The sequence below is a fragment of the Numida meleagris genome, chromosome 2 (genome assembly GCF_002078875.1).
Source record: "Numida meleagris isolate 19003 breed g44 Domestic line chromosome 2, NumMel1.0, whole genome shotgun sequence".
In the NCBI taxonomy this organism is placed as follows: domain Eukaryota; kingdom Metazoa; phylum Chordata; class Aves; order Galliformes; family Numididae; genus Numida; species Numida meleagris.
In genome coordinates this window covers 145,199,106-145,218,268 of record NC_034410.1, presented here as the reverse complement: position 1 = coordinate 145,218,268, position 19,163 = coordinate 145,199,106, and the positions used below count along the sequence as shown (strand labels likewise).

Genomic DNA, 19,163 nt, shown 5'->3' with positions numbered 1-19,163 from the left:
ATTTAACTCTAGGTATAGGAAAGCTTGTGCTTTAATACCTCTAACTGGAAAAACACAAATAATAACAGCAAGATGAAAGGTCTCTTGAGCTGTTAGTTTGCCGTAGATTTCTTGCTCGCTTCACAAAATAGCAAAACACTTCACAGTTGTTTGAGTGAAGTGGTTTCATTTTTCAATTAAAATGTCTTGCTTTTAAACAAAGTTGTCTTTCCTTAAATGAAACACGACTTTCCTTGGGTGAAAATGCCTCTATCTCAGAAATTTGTGTGATTTCTTCCTTTTTTTCATGTTTTCTGTGAATGTTCTTGCCTCCAAAAAATTTGCCAAGAAAGCACAGGAAAAAGCAAAAGCATCTATTAAAAAAACAGAATAAGCCTCAAATGATCTGCGTATCTTCACTGAGACTTTTCATACTCAAAGGTACAAAACACCAACTCTTTTTATTAATTATGGTTTCAGTGTAGTTTCTCAAGTAGAGCTAAAGCAATTGATCACTCATTCACATCAGTGGAGTGCCCTTCATCTTTACTTTTCATGGTGCTGTACCAAGTATTACACACACATTAAATGCTAAGTCCAGGAGAGCAAGTGTGGGAAGGATAACAGGCTAAATTAATCTGCAGGGCAATTTATCTATAGTCCATTTATCTATGTCTTTCCTACATACATGTCTGCATGTAGGACAAGTTCTTCCACACTTGTACACCCAAAATCAGTCATCAGATCTATCCAAATTACTTGATCAGCTGGAATTCATAGAAACACAAACACACGCACATTGATAAGGGCATAGGTATAGAAATTGCAGTGTAAGGAAGGGGTGGTATTGCAATGGATAGTTTGAGTTGGAAGAGATCATTAACAATCATCTAGTCCAAGTCCCCTGCAGTGAACAGAGACACCTACAGCTAGATCAGGGTGCTCAGAGCAGAGGTGACGCACTGTTTCACAGCTGCTATGACAGCTTCGTTGCTAGAAGAATGTTGCCCACACAGTCCATCTTTCATCCTCCTGAACAGATGGAAATCAAAAGGTGCCAAATCTAGACTACACGGTAGGTGTGGTGGGACAGTCCAGCCAAGGTTGGCAGTGTGCTCCATGATCTTCAAACTGGTGTGGGGCCTGGTGTCATCATATTGCAAGAGAAAGGTTATCTTCTCCTCTGGACTGACTCAGGCAGGACCTGTCCTTGGTGAAGCCATGCAGATTATCCCATATCACCTCCCTTTCTTCCAAGAGGATCTGTTCCATAATCTGCCCCAGTACAGAGAGGCTGACAGGTCCATAGTTCCCTGGGGTTTTTGGCTTGGAAATACCTAAATGGAGATACACAAGCTTCTTTTCTTTCTGGTGCTTTTCCAAGAAGTGGAAGCTAATGACTGAGGTAGCATATATTATGAAAAAACTTGTTTAAGCAGGTAGAGCAGTTGGCTCTTTCATCTGCATGAAGTCTGTGGGAGTCAGTGTATTGTTTCTTTCTTTTTTGCGTCTGTGGCTTTTAGCCTGCTCTCTGCAAAAAGCCACTTGTAACAGGAAGTTTGCATAAATTGGAGTCCAAGTATGTAATGTTTCCAAAAAGAGAGTTAGAAACATAAGACAACATCTAGTTCTTTGCAAATTTCAGGGAAGGAGGACGGTTTCTAACACTCCTATACAGTATATGAAATGTTTTCTATGGATGGTGTGCAGGACTCAGCAAGCATAGTGTTCTCCCTGCAAGTCATTTGACTGCATTAACTCCTGCTTCATGGACAAGAATGAAGCAAACCTGAGTCTTAGATGGGCATAATGCTTCTGAAAAGAGATGGAATGACGGCTCTTATCCAAGCTTCAGCAAAGAGCTGCAGTAAATTACCAGAAGAAAGGCATGGTAACAACTGTATATGGGTTTTCTGTTGCTTTCTGGCTTTGCAGCAGCCACTTCTGCCTTATGCCACTAAGGAGTGCTGCAAGGATACATCCTGGTAACTTTTCCATCACTGGCATTGAACCATTAATGCAGAAACGCAAAACTGACGAAGGAATCAGAAAGCACCGACAAAGCCACCAGAATAGTTGTGGCCGGAGAACATTTATTCTGGGGTGCTAAAAGGATTATTGGGGCAATACCAGAGAAAATGGTGAATATTAAGAGCTCACAGAGAGCAGGTGAGTTCCTATGACTGCAAAGAGTGCTTACTTTTTGCAGAAATGCTGTGCAGGATGATGGGCTTCTCCAGTACAATGAAAGTTGGAAGAACAGTTGAAAAAAAGTACTTGGTTTATTAGCACCTAGAGGAAAAAATGACTTTCATGATCTGTAGGCACTAGGGTTCATAAAGATGAAATTATGGGAAATTAAATTAATTTCTGTCTTTGATAAGCTAAGAGGCTTACTGGGTAATGAGAGAGTGGTGTAATATAGCTCACTTCTGGCAAGGCGTTTACAAAGGATCCAAGGGACTCTTTTATTAGGAAATAAAGTGAAACTTTGAAAATTAAAACTTGGGAATAATCTGGGTGAGAGAAGAAGTCACTTGAGGGGTGACTAGTGGCAGCACTGATGTTAAGCTGCTTCTGAATGCTTTCTGAGCTATCAGTTATGACCTGAGAGATGTAGGCTCTGGCAACTCTGATCTAATCTGTAGGCGATATGGGGTTAAGAGAGGGCCTTATATAATGTCCTGCATGTGATTTAGTTGAAAAACACAAACCTGAATTTCTGGCAGCAGGTCAATAAGTAGCTTTTTGCAACAACCAGCCTCTTCTCCCAGGTAACGAGTGATAGAACGAGAGGGAACAGCCTTAAGTTTTGCCAGGAGTGGTTCAGATTGGTTGTCTTAGTTTAGAATCTTAGGATAAAGTAGCTGCTAACCTATAGCATGACACAGTGGCAAGTGAAATACCCCCCCTCCTCTTCCCACGCAACCACAGACCAGCCCCTAAGCTCCCTGAAGAAAAATAAGTGCACCACCTCTCCTAATACTTTGAAGTGACAAGCAAATTGGAAATCTATGATTCTTTTATTATAGAAGATTGTGTTGCTTGAAACTTGGAAGCAGCAGTCCGTTTTTCTCCTGGCTTTTATTCAGCTGGATGATTTACACCTATGCAAAGGGGTTTGCTGACAGAACAGAATTAGAGCTCTTATTTTACTCTGTTGTAAATGCTTCCTCAACATGCAGCAGCAGTTCCTAAAGAAGAAAGGAAAAAAATTATAAAATTGAGCATTACTGTGGAGACTGAATGGGTAGATTTAGCTTTTCTTCCTTTGGTGGCTTTAATGGTACAGTAATAAAGATAGTTTAAGGCTTGGTAAAACAACTGTTCCTCCTAGCTCATCTTTCTGCTTTGTTTACCTCTGCAGTAAATACTTAGAGATGAGAGATGCCCACTGCTTCCATCCCTTCCTGCTTGCAGCCCCAGGGAATGAGGCACAGTGCTGCCTGTGGGCAGAGAGCTATGGCAATGTAATCCAGCATATGTTTCCATCCTATTGCAAAGTGTTTGCTAACCTAAGTGTTGGACACATCAGCCTGCAAATTGCCAGGTTGGATGGGGCCCTGAGCAGCCTAATTTCTTTCCTCATTTAGTGGTTGGCAGCCATGCTTGCAGCAGGAGGACTGGAACTAGATGGTCTTTGAGGTCCCTTCCAACCCAAGCCATTCTGTAGTTCTGTAGTTCTTTGATTCTATGAAATATCCTTAGTTCCGCTGTAGGATCAGCCCAGCTGCATATGAGACACCCAGAATTGGTGGATTACTGCTGTAGGGTCCCCCTCTACACAGACCGTGAAGGACCTCCATTGGTTTTGCTCTGAAGTTATAACACTTTGGTGAGGTGGAGAGAGAAGAATCAGAGCTTTTGGGGACTGGAAGTACTCTGTGTTGGCTGTCCATGTGGCTAATGCATAAAGTTTTATATACGTGTCTTTGGAGTTTGATGTGGGCTATCGTCAGGTCCCACAGTCCTTCACAAAATCCAGCTGTACGACAGGCAAGAAACCAGCTCAAGTCTTACAATGTGAATAAAACCCTTATGCATGCTTGTTGTACCCTTATGTATTTTTGCCTCTGACAACTATGGAATATATTTAAATGGGGATACTTAATCTATTTCTGCTTGAGCCACAGATTGTGCTGCTCAGTTCTCTGCTCCATGTATTATAATTTTTGCCTTTCTTTGCACAAGAAAAACTACAGTGATAAGAACTATAGCTGTTGTGTAAAATGCAAGTGAATGGCTTAAAGTATGCTGTGCTCCCTGGCATAGTTGTACCCAAACCTACTTGACCACCCATCTCTTAAATGCTTACTCCATTGCAATGCAGTTGAGCTGTGCCAAAGAGGATACTAAATCTAATGAGGATTCCCTGTTTTGTACATGAGTATTTACAATTTCCATTTCCTTATGGGAGAAGAAAAAGCTATTCAGGAACAGGTCTTGTGAGGAGGTGGTTGAGTCACCATCCTTGAATGTGTTTAAAAACTGTTTGGATGTGGTGCTCAGGGACATGATTTAGTGGTGGGTTGTTAGAGTTAGGGTAGTATGGTTAGGTTGTGGTTGGACTTGATCTTTAAGGTCTTTTCCATCCTGAGGAATTATATAATTCTGTGATTCTAGGAGTGGCTGAGAGAACTGATGTTGTTTAGTCTTGAGAAGAGGAGGCTCATGAGAGACCTTATGACTCTTGACAACTTCCTGAAAGGAGGTTGTAGTGAGGTGGGGTTCAGCCTCTTCTCACAGGGAACAGTGATGGGACGAGAGGTAATGACCTTAAGTTGCACCAAGGGAGGTTCAGGTTGGATATTAGGAAAAAATTCTGCTCAGATGGAGTGATGAGGCATTGGAACAGGCTGCCCAGGGAAGTGGTGAAGTCACTGCCCCTGGAGATGTTCAAGGAGAGGGTGGATGTCACACTAAGTGACATGGTCTAGAGTGGTCACAGGCATGGCTTGATGGTTGGACTAGATGATCTTATTGGTCTTTCCAACCTTAATGATTCTTTGATTCTGTGATTACTGAGTGGCAGCAGGCATGGTGGGACAGGACAGAGTCTTTCCTCTCTCAATCTTTGCTGTTGCATTTGGGGTCTGATTATTTTGTGCTGACTTGGTGTCATGGTTTTAGGTGGGGTTGCTGCAGAGTTACACAGAGCCGAAGATGTTTCAGCTCCTCAGTGCCCTGCCAGGTGACACAGGGAGCTGGGAGGGGACAGAACCAGGACAGCTGACTCACACTGGCTAAAGTGATGTCCCATATCGTATGGCATCATGCTTTGCAATAAAAGCTGGGGGAAAGAAGGAGGAATGGGGGGGACACTGGGTGTGATAGTGTTTGTCTTTCCTTCAGTCTGTCACCGCAGAGAAGGGAAGCAGCTGTCGCTGCATCTGCATCTTCACTATCCTCATTTTAAAACTGGATAAATAAATTACAGATACGATCATTCAAAAAACACACTGTAAGCAGCTGCGTGCTGGAGATTATGGATTTGGTGGACCATAGTTCCCTGGTAAAGAAAACAGCAGCCGTAGGAAATGCTCAGGCAGCAGTGTGACATCTCTTGTATTATTTAGTGCGTTGTCTTTGCAATCTCTGTGCATACAGAAATGCACAGCAAGAGGTGTTATTCTTCCTAAGAGATGCCCTTTTCTTTTCCATTCTTAGAGTGCTAATTTTTAGAGTACTGCTGTAGATGGTAAGTCTTTTACGAAGTTTGTATTTTAGGTACTCTGTATCTCTGTAGACTGTTTAACTTACTATTGTGTGGAAGACTTTTTCAGAAGCAAATTCTATTCATCAGAGATACCCCTTTAATTACCTTCCATACTTGTGAGGGGAGAAGAATATAAAGAAAGCTAATAATAATAATAATAACAATAATAATAATAGCAGTGACATAGCTTGTTACCATTACATATTAAAATCAAATCATGCTGGGAGTGGAGCTTCAAGGCCCTATTTTTATTGAAGATCTTAATAGCATTTAATGTAAATTAAATATAATCAGTGTCTGATTCCTGAGCATATCTGTGAGGCTGAAGAATAAGAAGTTAATTGTACTGACAGCATAGTGAGAACTACTAAAATCAAGCACCAGCATGTTAGTTAAAGTGCATTTTGGATTAAGTGGTGGAAAGCAGAACTTTTTTTTTTTTTTTACTCCCTCACCCAGGTGTTTTGTTTTTTTTTTTTCCCCAGCAACTTGCTGCAAAGGTTGTGGTGATGATGATGTGTGGATTTGTTACATAAGGTATCTAACATCAAATTTACATTAGAATACAAATGCAGAGGATTCTTTTTTGCTTTAGAAATTGAGCAGGATCAGACGCATAAGCCTAACATATCATTTTACTTGGAGGATCAGTAATTGCTGGTACGTAAATCCCTGATGTGTTCAGCAAGCAGATAATTTAATGAGGCCTGCAAAATAACTGGACGTCACCTCTAGCATTATGAAAGGCTCCATCTTGAGATGGCTCCTTACGGAATTCATGCACTTGGTGGCAAGATTTACTTGATTAAAAGATTGAAGCCAAGTCTAATTGTTTAGTCCTCAGGGTAGGTGATGGGACAGGATTCAATTCCCAGCTCCCTCTCTTGTGATGGCGGTGTGGAATACCTGACTGTGGCAGATATGACCTCATCCACCTCAAATTAAAGGTAATGTAATCAGTCAGCTGGTGTTGTGGGCCATGGAATCATAAATAAATGCATTTTGATGAATGGATACAGAAATGTTATTTTAATGTAACTAAGGAGAGCTCAGAAAAACTAGCTATCTGATCCAATCTTGTCTTCATAGTAGATTGTTTTTCTTTCCTCTATGGTGCTGAAGAATCTGTGCCTTCTCTGCACATGTTCAACCTTTAACTTACATCTGAATTACTGTTCTGCACCTAAGAGATGTTATCTTCATGGTACACTAAGCTTTTGCTTGTCTACTTGGTAGGTCCAGTGCATAAAATCAGTGTACTTTTATCCTAGAAGTTTTCCCACCTGTTCTGTCTGCACAAAGAACTTGATTTAGTGGATAAAAACATCCAAACTTTCCTATGGCGGTGAATATTGCAGTTCGTGGTCCATCTGCTCTGACCCAGTGATAAGGCTCAATGTATTTGTAGTTGAAGTAGCGATAGGTGAAGACTGTGCTTGGGGCTGTGCTTGTTCCTCAAAGGAGATAGAAAAAGCATTGAAATAAGTCTTGAAAGAGTTAGTATCTATCAGTTCTGTCAGAGCAGCAGGAATCATAGAATCATTAAGGTTGGAAAAGACCTCTAAGATCATCTAGTCCAACAGTCAACCCATCCCCACCATGCCCACTAAACCATTTCCCTCATTACTGCATCTACCCATTTGTTGAAAACCTTCAGTGATAGTGACTCCACCACCTCCTTGGGTGGCCTGTTCCAATGCCTCACCAAAGGAAGAAGCTGAAAGGCTGGGACATGCCATGGGTCTTCAGGACAGAAGGGCCCTAACGAGCCATCTTTTCTTTTTTTTTTTTTTTTTTAAATCAAACAGCTTCATTCACTCCATCCTGCTGACTCTGAAAAAGAGTAGCTGACAAATGAGTTTTTCAATACAGCTATGACTTAAAGATGTCCTCTAAGGAAGAAAAAGATCATTTTCTTTAGGTGTTTTTTGAGCCTTTCCAGAATTTTTGATTGAAACATAATTGAAAGCCACCCCTTTCTTCAAAAAAAAAAAAAAAAAAAAAAGATTTGAAGTTCTCTCTGGGGAGGTTTAGAGGCTAAAAATACCCCATTGTCCTTATAAAAGCTTGGGAACTTCTGGACTGAGCTAAATCCCTTTGGGCAGCACTTATGCCACTTTTCTCTCCTTTGTTTGGACCTTAACAGAGATGCCAGCAACCAGCTTACAAGAAATATTGTAGTGGAACTTGAGGTGCAAAAGGGAGGGGGAACTGTGACTCTCTTGGCTTCCTGCCTGCATTTATTAGTTCTTGTATACATTTTGATATTCCTCTATGCATTGACAGTGCTTCTTTGGGGATAGTGTGTCATTAGCAGGGAGGTGACCACAGTAAGGAAATTGTCCTGCTCAACATCTGCCTCTTTCTCTCCCAGTCAGCCATCAAACAACTTCCCCATTTCATCTCTCTTGCCTATATAACCCTTCTTTTTACAATTTCAGTAGCAATACCAGCTCTGTGTGATGGCCTGGATACCTGCCAGCCCCCCACTTTGACTTCCCTTATTGACTTTGTAGGTCTACAGCCATTTTCTTCGTGCTGATCAAACAGGGATGTTTCGAGCAGCTCCTTGCTAGGATTTCCTACAGTCCTCTGTCTGTTATTGTTACTCAAGACCCAAGACTTGCATGGTCCTACCGTGGCTCCATGTGATGTGTGTTGTGTTGTTTCAACTGCTCTGCAGTTTGATGAAGCTCTGTAAGTATCTCATTATGCAATTAATTTCAATTGCATTTCGCATTATCTCTCCTCTTCTGCAGGCATGCAACCCAGCAAGAGACTAATAAAACCATCACAACTAGCACCAAAGCCATCAAGCAGCTGTCTGAGGTTGTCAGAGGCTCATCCAGGGTATGTGTCATTCAAGATGCTGTTGGGAGAGAGTGCTGGGGCTTATGGGGGGAGGAATAAAGAAAAAAGAAGTGGGTAGTGGGTGCTTTGAAGCTGCTGAACCCCTTGTCTTGTTACTGCTTCCTTTACTGTTACACTGTAAGCACGGCTTGTGTTTCTAAATCATCAATGGAAAAAGCTTCAGAAACGCATTCTCCCAAAACCTGGGCCATGTGGAATTGGAAAGCAATGATTTTACAACAAAGATTAGCTCACACCTTCTTGTGGTCTCATACAGTTCAAATGAAAGTACAGAAATTGTCCATCTCTACATGAGATTGTAGTTAAGGACGCAGTAGTACAGTATTTGCACTGGGTGCAGATGAACTTATAAATGTTCTCAGAAGTCCAGAAAGAGCAGAGCAGTGCAATGTTTGGATATGGCATTCATTCAAGGAATGCAGTGGTGGGGACAGATATTTACAGGCTATGGCCAGATCAGAGCCAAACAATTTGAATTACAGTTTACCCCTCAGCAATCCCATCTGTTGTATGGATACACTGGTCTTCTGTCATCAGTCGGTTCAACTCACATGAACATCTTTGTCAAAGGTGTAGGATTGCCTCCCAGTCCCTGTTCCCAGTGGCAAGGACCGGACAATCAAATAATTTCTGACCTTTCTGTGAAGACTTTTAGACCCCATACATTCCTGTTGAATTTGGCCTGCAGGGAAGAGCAGCAGCTCAACGTATGGAATCATGGGGAGCAAACTCCACGTATGAGGGTTGAGAAGTTACGCCTAGATAGCAGGTGATTCAGCAAATAAGAATAAAGGCAATTATTTTTTTTCCTTGACTGTGCTGAGCAGTTTTCTCTTATGTTCTTGATTGTAGGATCCATTTATTTTCTGGGTCAGAAATTTACCCAAATTGGTGTTAATCCTCATTCACTTCCTGCCATTTTCCAAAATACTGTAATACGATTCTATTCTCACCTTCCTCCTACCTGAAGGTAACACTGCTCTGAAAATACAGCTGAGCTTTGTCCAAATGGCTTTTACAGTCCAGATTTAAGCAAACAGACACCTGAGAAAAGGATTTAAGAGTCAAATCACCCCAAAATGACTTTTCCATTTATCGGCATCAACCTTATGCAGACATCAGCCTTAATTCTTGATGGTTATTAACACATTTCTTTGATTCATAGTGGATTGAAAGGCCTATTTTTTTTTCCTTGCACACTCTGAAAATAATTGCATCAGACCGTGATGAAACAGAAGTTTTCTTCATGGAGGTGTGGAGATCTGGGCACCATTTTGTGACATAAATTGGATCCAAAGGGAAATCAGGCAAGGTCATGTTAAAACCAATTATAGTGTCATACAAAAATGTCAGTATTAGCCTTTGAAGTCAGTGTTGTGTCCAGTGGAAACTGCCAGCAGAACAGCTTTTACTGTCATGTGGAGAAAAATTGCTAAGTTAAAGGGAGAATATTTAAGAGCGGAAGGAAATCGACACATAAACAATTTTGGTAATATGAGGAATAAACTTGCTGCTCTCTACTGGCATTACCTAATAACTTTTTTTACTCCCTGGTCAATTCGTTTAACAGATTTTATTATTTTTAACTCTTCTTTTCCAACAGTTTGCAGTTCAAGTAATTAAACCTACAAATTTTGATGTAAAGCCTGAAGCCCTTCTCCCTTATATAGAATTAATGACTATGGTGGGTATCAACTGCTGCGTTGGCAAGTCCCTACTGGGGATCTTAGTAGCATTTCAAACTTTCCTCCCATAAAATTTCTCACGGTTTGAAAATCTTTCCATTAATTTAGAGCTTTATAATCAGTCCTTTCCAATCCATTATTCTGTGTATTGCTTTGTATGCAGCCATGGACAAAAATATATATATCATTTTTCTCCCATGTTTTCCAGACATAATGCACAGCCAGCAAGGTGCACAGTGGGAGTTTCTCTGAGTTCCCTTGAAGCTCCACGTGCTGCTGGAGCTATTGGAGTGAGGATGCCTGACTGGGCAAATTGATAGTATTTCAGGAGCAAAGATACTGATGTAAGGGGATCAGTGTGATACAAGGCAGATTGATGTAAAATAGCACATGGTTATTTTAGGGCTTCCTTTTAAAGTAATCTCAAAGGGCTTAAATAGAGAGGCCTATCTGGATTCCGTGTTTCTGTAGGATGAGTACTGGACCATTAGATCAGCTCTCCAGGGTGTCTGTCTTGTCTTATTTTGCGTAAGTAACAAAGTTTATAGGCCTTTATTGGTAGAATGGGAATAATGATATTTACCCTGTTCTAAAAATGGTTTTAAATCTTTGGATGATGAACTATAAGACTGGGAATATTCTTCTGTATGAAAATGCTCCCATTAAAAATTAAAGCTGTTTATCCTATCCTCTATAAAATGTACTTTCTTATTCTTAAGCAGTTGTCTGAATATTGTGGTTTAACAATGCAAGCAACTCAGCACCGCATGGCCTTTCGCTCACTTCTCTCCTCGCAGTGGGGCTGGGGAGAGAATAAAAAAAAAAAAAACAAAAAAAACCAGCAGAACCTATAGGTTGAGGTAAGACCTATTTACTAAGACAGAAAAGGAAGAGAGAAGTAACAGTAAGGATAATAATATATGTGTGTAAAATGTATTTAAGTATGTGTATATAGATATTTGTATTTACAAAGCAAGTGATGCACAAAGAAATGGCTCCCCACCTGTCAACCAATGCCCAGCCAGTTCCTGAGCAGTGCTGGCCCCCAGCCGAATCCCGTGAGTTTACAATTTTTCTGTGTGATCACGTGGTATGGAATACCCATTTCGCCAGTTTAGGTCGGCTGTCCTGATGCTGTCCCCTCTCAGCTCCTTGTGCTTCCCCAGACCCCTCAAGACGGAGTCAACTACTTGAATTAGCTCTTGCTAACCAGGTCTTTGTTCTCCTAACACAGCAAGAACGACTTCAGCTGGATAGGCTGAAGAACCAGCTGTCTGATGCCATCCAGAGATATGGAACTGTGCAGAAGGTGAGAGGCTCTCTTGGTTTCACTTTTCAGTGTGTATATTTGGGAACACACTAAGCAGGAGCAAACATGACTGCTAGGAGTGTGGAACATCTCTGTACAGCTCATCTCATCTCTACGGCTGTCCCTGTTCATTGCAGGGGAGTTGGAATAAATGACCTTTAAGGGTCCCTTCCAACTGAAGTGATTATGTGATTCTAAGATTCTCTTCATGTGTAGTTTCCTCCGTCTTCTACTTTATCAATCAAACATTGTATCTTTATATTGAAATATGCACACACAAGTGACTTCTAATAGGACATAAAGCTATTAAGAGAGCATCCAGAGGAGGGCTACAAAGATGGGGAAGGATCTGGAGGGGAAGGTGTATGAGGAGCAGATGAGATCCATTGGTTCATTCAGCCCAGAGCAGAGCAGGCTGAGGGGAGGCCTCATGGCGGCCTACAGCTTCCTCATGAGGGAGCTGTGTCAGGGGAGGGCCAGGTGGGTGTTAGGAAATGGTTCTTCACTAGAGGATGGTGGCATTGGAACAGGCTCCCTAGTGCAGCTGGCACGGCCCTGAGCTGCCAGAATTCATGGACACCACTCTCAGACGTAGGGTTTGGATTTTGGGTGGTCCTATATGGAGCCAAGAGTTGGACTTGGGTCCCTTCCGACTTGGGATACTCTGTGGTTGAATGATTCTATGCTGAACAACAATGACAGAACAACAGAAGAGAAAAAAAAAACAAACAACTGTGCCTTTGTGTATCTTGTGGAAATTCAGGGGTACCTCTGCCTTAGCCATGACAATTTTTTGGTTTTTCTCTACTCAGTGGGAGAGCAGGAAGTATTTGGACAGTGTCCCCTTCATCCCTGTTGCAAAGAATGTACAGGCAACATTGCTATTCAGCTTAAATATTACCCCACAGTATGGCTCTGCTGTGATCTCTGTCTCTGCCAGAAGGTTTCCAAACACATCCTGTGGGTTGGACCTGTCACAGAGATCAAGCTGTTTAATAAAACAAACAAAAGCTGAACTCTAGATCTTCCGTTTGCATCTTGCTCTCTCGCTTTACCCTGGGGAGACTCCACAGATTTGCTTTGCTTTTAAACACTACTAACGATTCAAATTTACCATCCTCAAAACACTTCTCTCTTCTGCGCTGCTACCTGCATATAACTAATACGAACATATATCTGGATTAATTGAATTCTGTAGAAATATAACCTACACAATCTGTCATACTACTCTAGTGAATTTTACCCATGCCTGCAACGCCTGGGAAGAATATACTGGAATTATACTGGTGTAAAGAAATTTGCCTGGAAAGACTTAATTTCTCTATTAGAACCATTCTGCTCTGATTGATTCCCCAGCACTTGCTGGCTATGGTTTAAAAAAATATTTTAAAATTGCTAAAATTGCTCTTCAATGGCATGTATATAATATAATATCATTGCATTATCTCTAGAACTGTTAACTCTTTTTCTGCCCTATTCAGAAACCCAAATGTAGGGGCTTTAAATGAAATGACTTTATCCCATTAAATGAGAAGTTGAAAGGATTCAGGTAAAGGGTTCCAGCACCGTATATACACACCTTTTCTCTACTTTTTTAATGTTCATGAGTACAATCCGTTTGAATTGTATGTCTGGCTTTTTTTTTTTTTTTTTTTTAACTGTCATCAATTCAGAAGTGCCGAAATTAGCCACTGCATTTTGTGAATGCCCGGTTGCGTCAGGAAACCAATCTGAGTGGTAAATTGCTACTTATCTACGTCCTAGCTGTCATTTCTTAAATACACGTTTCAGTTCTGATAACCTTGTCATTCTGGAAGCTTTGAAGACTTTTAATTCTGCAAGACCAAACTTTTCCATGTGGTTATACTCCCTTTCTCTTCTAAATAATAAGTTTTTTTCTCTTTGTCTTATTCCTTAAAAAGTAGAAGTAATTTCCTGTGATTTCTTCTGTAAGTATTTGGATGGTGTTTTCTCAATGATTTTCCTTCATTTTTTCTTTCTCCTTTTTGCAGAAAATAGCAGAGAAATCCAAAGCTTTGCTTCCTACTGGGCAGAGAAGTAGCAAACAAGTAAGTTCACGTTTGTCTGTGTTTGTAACACTGCATTGCTAAGAAAGGGCTGTTTTCTATCCCACTAATGATGCTGAGGGGCATGTTCCTCCCCCAAAACATACACTGAAGCCAGTGATGTGGTTTTCAAATAATAGTTTTCAAGTCTTCAGAGGCAGAAGATACAGGACCCAGGAAGGAGAGAAGTGTAAGACCTGTTTAATTATTCTCTTCTTTTCTGTTCTCGTGGGACTGTTCTTCTGTTCTTTCTGAGGGTTTTGTCTGTTCTGAAATTTATCAAAGAGCAGTTCTGTACACACTTCCCTGGGAGCTGGTCTTCTAGGCTAAGTGAAATCCCACTCCAAGTGCAGGAAGTAGGGGAGATGGTTTTTATCAGAGCTCTGTGTTCAGTTTTAAGAGGAGTCATGAATTCTGTGCTCTTCATCTACGTTACACTGCAGTTAACAATTATATTCATATACAAATGCAACCTTTTTTCTGATTTTTACATATATAAGGATGTTTGTCAATAAACAAATACTAGATGTACTTGAAGTACACTATAAGTCTAAGCATATATTCAGATTCATATGTGTATGAACATTTATGATAAAATATACGTCTGTGTGTGTATATAACAAGCGTGTAAAGAAGTGTATGTGTAGATGTGCATGTATGTATATATATATACATATTCATATAAAAGTGCACATGTAAGTGTGTGTATAAGAAATCTCTATATGAGAATTTCCGGAAATGGTTTGATGCCAAGAAATCAGTTTGCTGTAGTGTGAGTCCAGCAGAGATTAAATTGGCCTTTCAGGTCTTGCACAGAGAACAGCTTTTAGGTGTTTGCAACTGATAGCATGGTACCGAAAAGTAGAACTGTATGCCCAATTTCACTGATTATTTTTGATATTCTTGATACTCTTGTCTTTATTTCTTTAAAGGGGCAGGTAGCAGATTTCCTGCTTTCCCAATGGATCTTCATGCCCTTCCTAGTCGTACCCCATGGTTTTCCATGTCCTCTTTAACATGGATATAAGAAACAGTTGTAACATTATTCTTTTTGGTAAGGAAGGATGGTGATGTCACTGAAGACCCTACTATTAGGGCAAGTCAATGAACTAGAGCTTTAATATTATGTAGATTTTAAGTCTAGACCAGGCTCTGTGCAACCTCATCTAGCTATCCATGTGTCTGTTCATTGCAGGGGAGTTGAACTAGATGACCTTTAAAGGTCTCATCCAACTCAAACAATTCTGTGATTCTATAATTCCATGATTCTGTTATGATTCTACATCAAACTTTGTTGTCACTTGCTAGGTTTTAGGTGTTAGTGCCAATGAAACTAAGGCCTCTGTGTGCCAAAGTGCTAATGTATTCCTATAACCTTGTCAAGCATTTCCAATGGCACCTTTGGATTTGTTGATTTTCAGCTATGTATTTATAGAAATGTTATGCCTTATTTTCATCCACCAATTGATGATGAGTATTGGACATCAGAACTGTGTGTGATCACAAGTAGCATATTCTTGAATTGTGGTCAAATCCCATGAATGTCAAACAGGCATTGATTTTGATGATCAAGCACAGGGAGAAGGGGCCTTGTTTTCAGTAACTTATCTGTGGTTTGTTTCCTCATCATGTATATCAAATTGCTTCTTGTCCTTTTAACAGACTTCATTAGACTACAGTCTGTCAGTGGAGTGGATTGCAGAGGTGGAAACAGCTCTAATCTCACAAAGATTACCATGTGGTTGCCTGGCCATGCCTGTGCCACATGATGGTGAACAGTGACAACCATTAACCAGTGCTAATTGGCTGAAGAGAACTAATTTTTATGTAGCTGTTGTCCATCCCTGCACCTGGAGTAAATCTGGATGAAATTTGCTTTTTTGGTATACTGAAAATGGTTGATGACTCCAAAAAAAAAGCCTTCTCTGGGAGTGGGCAGAGTATTAACAGAGGAAAAAAAAATCAGATATTGAGTAAAAATCCTGGAAGCAAATAATGGTGGGATTGGAAGTAGAGGAAGGCTGGAGGAAGAGTAGGACAAACTCTTTTACATTAAAATAGGTAGTAATCCTCTCCATTAGGAGACTGACTGAATTACTAAGAACTTGGTGTCAGTCAGGCAGCATCAGTAGATGTGTTAAGCTTCCTGGGCTGCAGATTGGTTTTCCTTGTACCTGTCACTTGCGAGAGAATGCCAGTGTTTGGCTTCGGTGCATTATGAAAACGTATGCTGTAATATCTCCTTGATGAGATGCTTCTGACTCAGAAGTAGGCTTATGCACCCATTCATGTCTGCCAGGCACGGATGCTCTCACATGTACTGTGCCTGAGAGCACATCCATTTTCATGCAGTTACACTTGCTTAGTTTGGAGACATGAGGTTTCATGCAAACTGCTTGAAAAGGGTGATGGATAATTCTCATCCATTTCAGCTGGTTTCTATACATTTGCAGCTTTGTATGTATCTTATTTTCTTGCTCCTTCAAATGTAAGAGTGAAATTGGATATATGAAACATGCTGAAGGAAATGCAGTGCTGTGACTGTTTTACTTATTAGTATTTTTTGCTGCAGATCGGTCAGACCATGCAAAATTATAGTTCCCACGGCAGCTATAACATGACCACCATGCGCATATATTACAGCATTAAAGTTAACACCCTGTACAGTAATGCAAAATATTGCGTATGTTCAGGGGACCTGATTTGTGGGTCTCCTAAGACTGTACGGTCAACTTCTTGACTTTGGTGCAGATCCAGTCTTAATTCAAATACTGCTTACCTGCAGGTCTTTGTTTTATTTTCTTTATGCTGCATTTATTACAGCAAATTATAAGAGATTTGAAGAACAGTGTTTTTTTCAACATGTCCATGTAATTCCTGTCTTCCATTGGTGGGTGGAAAAGATGTGTTTGGTAACACAAACTCTAGTAAAGTTCCCTTTAGAGAGTAATTAGTTTTGTAAACCCATGTAATAGGTAAAAATTGGAAAGAGAAGCTGCAGAATGATTCTCCTACCCATTGTGGTTTGCTGTAAGAAATGTTTAATTGAGTTTACTTATTTATAAAAGCAAAGTAAAGGCATTGATCCAAAATTCCTTGAAGCCTGACACTGCATAAATTCTTAATCAAATATATGTTTGTATGAATGTATTTGTGTGCAGAGAGATCAATACGGTTCTATAGCTGGGTTATATATTGAAAGACACAAATTCTTACATTGCTAAGTGATCGTTGTAGAAAGTGAGTTGTGGTAAATAATTGAAAAAATCCCTTTCCCTTGAATCTATTAAAGCAGTTTTAAATATTTACCAGGTGGCCAGAATGAGACCTCAGATGTCTCATTAAGAGAGAGCACAGAGGAATCCTGAAAAGCAGCAGTTCTGTTTCTTGATGCATGTGTGAGAAGTGCTGATGTGGCATGCAGCAGAGATAGTGGAGTATTTGGTGGTACACTGACCCTGAGATGATTACCTCCAGTTCCTGCCTATCTATGGGGCACGCATGTCTTGAATCATAGAGTCATAAAATATCCCGAATTGGAAGGGACCCATAAGGATCGCTGAGTCCTACTCCACCTTCTCCCTCTGTATAGATACACTTTGATGCAAAGCATCCATTCCAAAGAGTCCTCTGGAGAACAAGGGGTATTTTGTGACTCTGACCCAAAGCAGTAATGCAGGGTCCAGGGCAGCACAGTCAGATGTAGAGGAGGTTGGGCAGCTGCATATCCTCTTGGGATGAGCCCATCCCACAGGGCAACAGTTGGGATAATAAATTGTGATAATGTTCTAACAGCAGAGAACAGATTATCCATAATATTAAAGTAATAAACGATAGCCGGCAGAAAATCCATAGGCGGTTAAAGGAATCTTTCTTTTTAATTATTTTTTAATTACTTTTCATTTCACATCATCCCCTTCCCATTGAAAGAAGAATATGTTATTATGCCTGTGGCTGAAACAAGTGTAGAGACATGGTGTAGTGGGTGTGGTGGTGATAGGATGAAGGTTGGACTTGATGATCCTAATGATCTTTTACAACCTTAATGATTCTATGATTCTAAGAGATATTGAACCAAATAGCAGACCACACTGAAAAACTCAGGGCTCCTAAGTATCTTTCTCTGGCAGTACCTAGCTGGGGTAACCCATGCTTTTCATTGTTATTGCACCTGTGACATGTCTTCAGGCCACCTCCATCTTTCCTAGATCTTCATTGACCCCCTATCTCTGTTTACCTTCTCATTTAATGAAGAAGTTTGAATTTCTCACCATTTGAACTTTGTGACCAGTTCCCCAAAAGAACTGGAAGAGGGGAAGCAAAGCTCTGCCTTAGCTGAGGAATGAGTTTTAAGCTGAGACCACATAAAAAAATCTGAACAGACTATTTTTATTTTTATTTTTTTTTTAAGAGGAAACTTTCCTGGCAATTTTTAGAAATCAAAATTACAGTAATTCTCGTAGTGTAATGGCACCCCTCTCCATTTCCTGTCGCTCACGGGAAGTGGGAGATAATTACTGCTCTGGGGACATGACAGTTGCCAAAAGAGATGCCTTTGTCTCTTACTCCATAAGCCTACTTGACCCTGTGTTTCTTAGAAGCAGAAAAAAATGGATAATAAACCTCTATTTGCATTACAAGCTTCTTTCTCCTAACTGCGTCAATTTATTCATGCTTTAAATGGACTTCCTTCTCCCAGGAAGCATCCTTTCTCTTTCTTCCTGTGTTTATGAAGTTGTTCTTTTTATGTGGTTAGAGAAAAATTCTCATTTTGGGGCAGCAAGATCCAATCCTTGTGTTTATGGGAGAATAATTTCTTGGCAATAATATCTGCATAAACTGCATATGTGTATGTGTGTGTGTTTGTAATGACTGCAGTTACTTGGGCTGCTATTTTTACAGGGTCCTTATCATGGTAGATGCTGTATAAAGTCAGCTATTGGATTGTGCCACCCTGAGGATCTCGCAGGAGAAGCAAATGCCAGCAGGCTGTTTTGAATGATAATTAACAGTGACTTTTTAATGCAGTCGGTCCTCTTTGTGCTGGAAGTCCAAAGCTCAGTCTGAAGCTGGCATCCGCTTTGGGGAGAGGTTGTGCTGTGTGTTTTTCTGAAATGCAAAATTGAATTTTGCACAAGCAAAGTAAGGCTTTTGCCCCAACAAATGGAGCTTTTTATTTACTCATTTATTTTATTGACTCTAAAATCTTATCTTAACACTTGTCCCAGATCCTAATGTTCCAGTCTGGCTGGTATATCTTAGGTAATCAAGCCTTAGCTTTGGTGATAATGTATTTTCCATGTGTGGTAGCGATTGCTTGTCTTTTCAAGGTCATTCCGTATGCAGCTACTTCTGTAAAAGGCGTTATTTCAATAATGTCAACTTTGTTTTAAAAGTGTGTGCATCCACTAAAAGCCATATTCTCATCAACCTACTCCTCTGTTCCTAGGGTTGTCAATACCGAGCAGTTAAATCACTTGGCTGTTTTTATTTGACTTTATTTATGTGTGGGCTATTTTTTGGTTGTTCTTTAAGGC

The 19,163-nt window shown here is 40.4% G+C and overlaps 1 protein-coding gene across 8 annotated transcripts in view; it reads left to right on the top strand.

Moving 5' to 3' along the window:
* Window positions 1-19,163, top strand: part of TSNARE1 (t-SNARE domain containing 1) — a 478,612-nt gene that overhangs the window by 209,136 nt on the left and 250,313 nt on the right. For all 8 annotated transcript variants that reach the window (XM_021387367.1, XM_021387368.1, XM_021387366.1 and 5 more), the window contains 3 exons: window positions 8,455-8,545; window positions 11,486-11,560; window positions 13,573-13,629. In XM_021387367.1, the coding sequence (XP_021243042.1) occupies window positions 8,455-8,545; window positions 11,486-11,560; window positions 13,573-13,629 (223 nt within the window). The remainder of the gene's footprint in view (window positions 1-8,454; window positions 8,546-11,485; window positions 11,561-13,572; window positions 13,630-19,163) is intronic.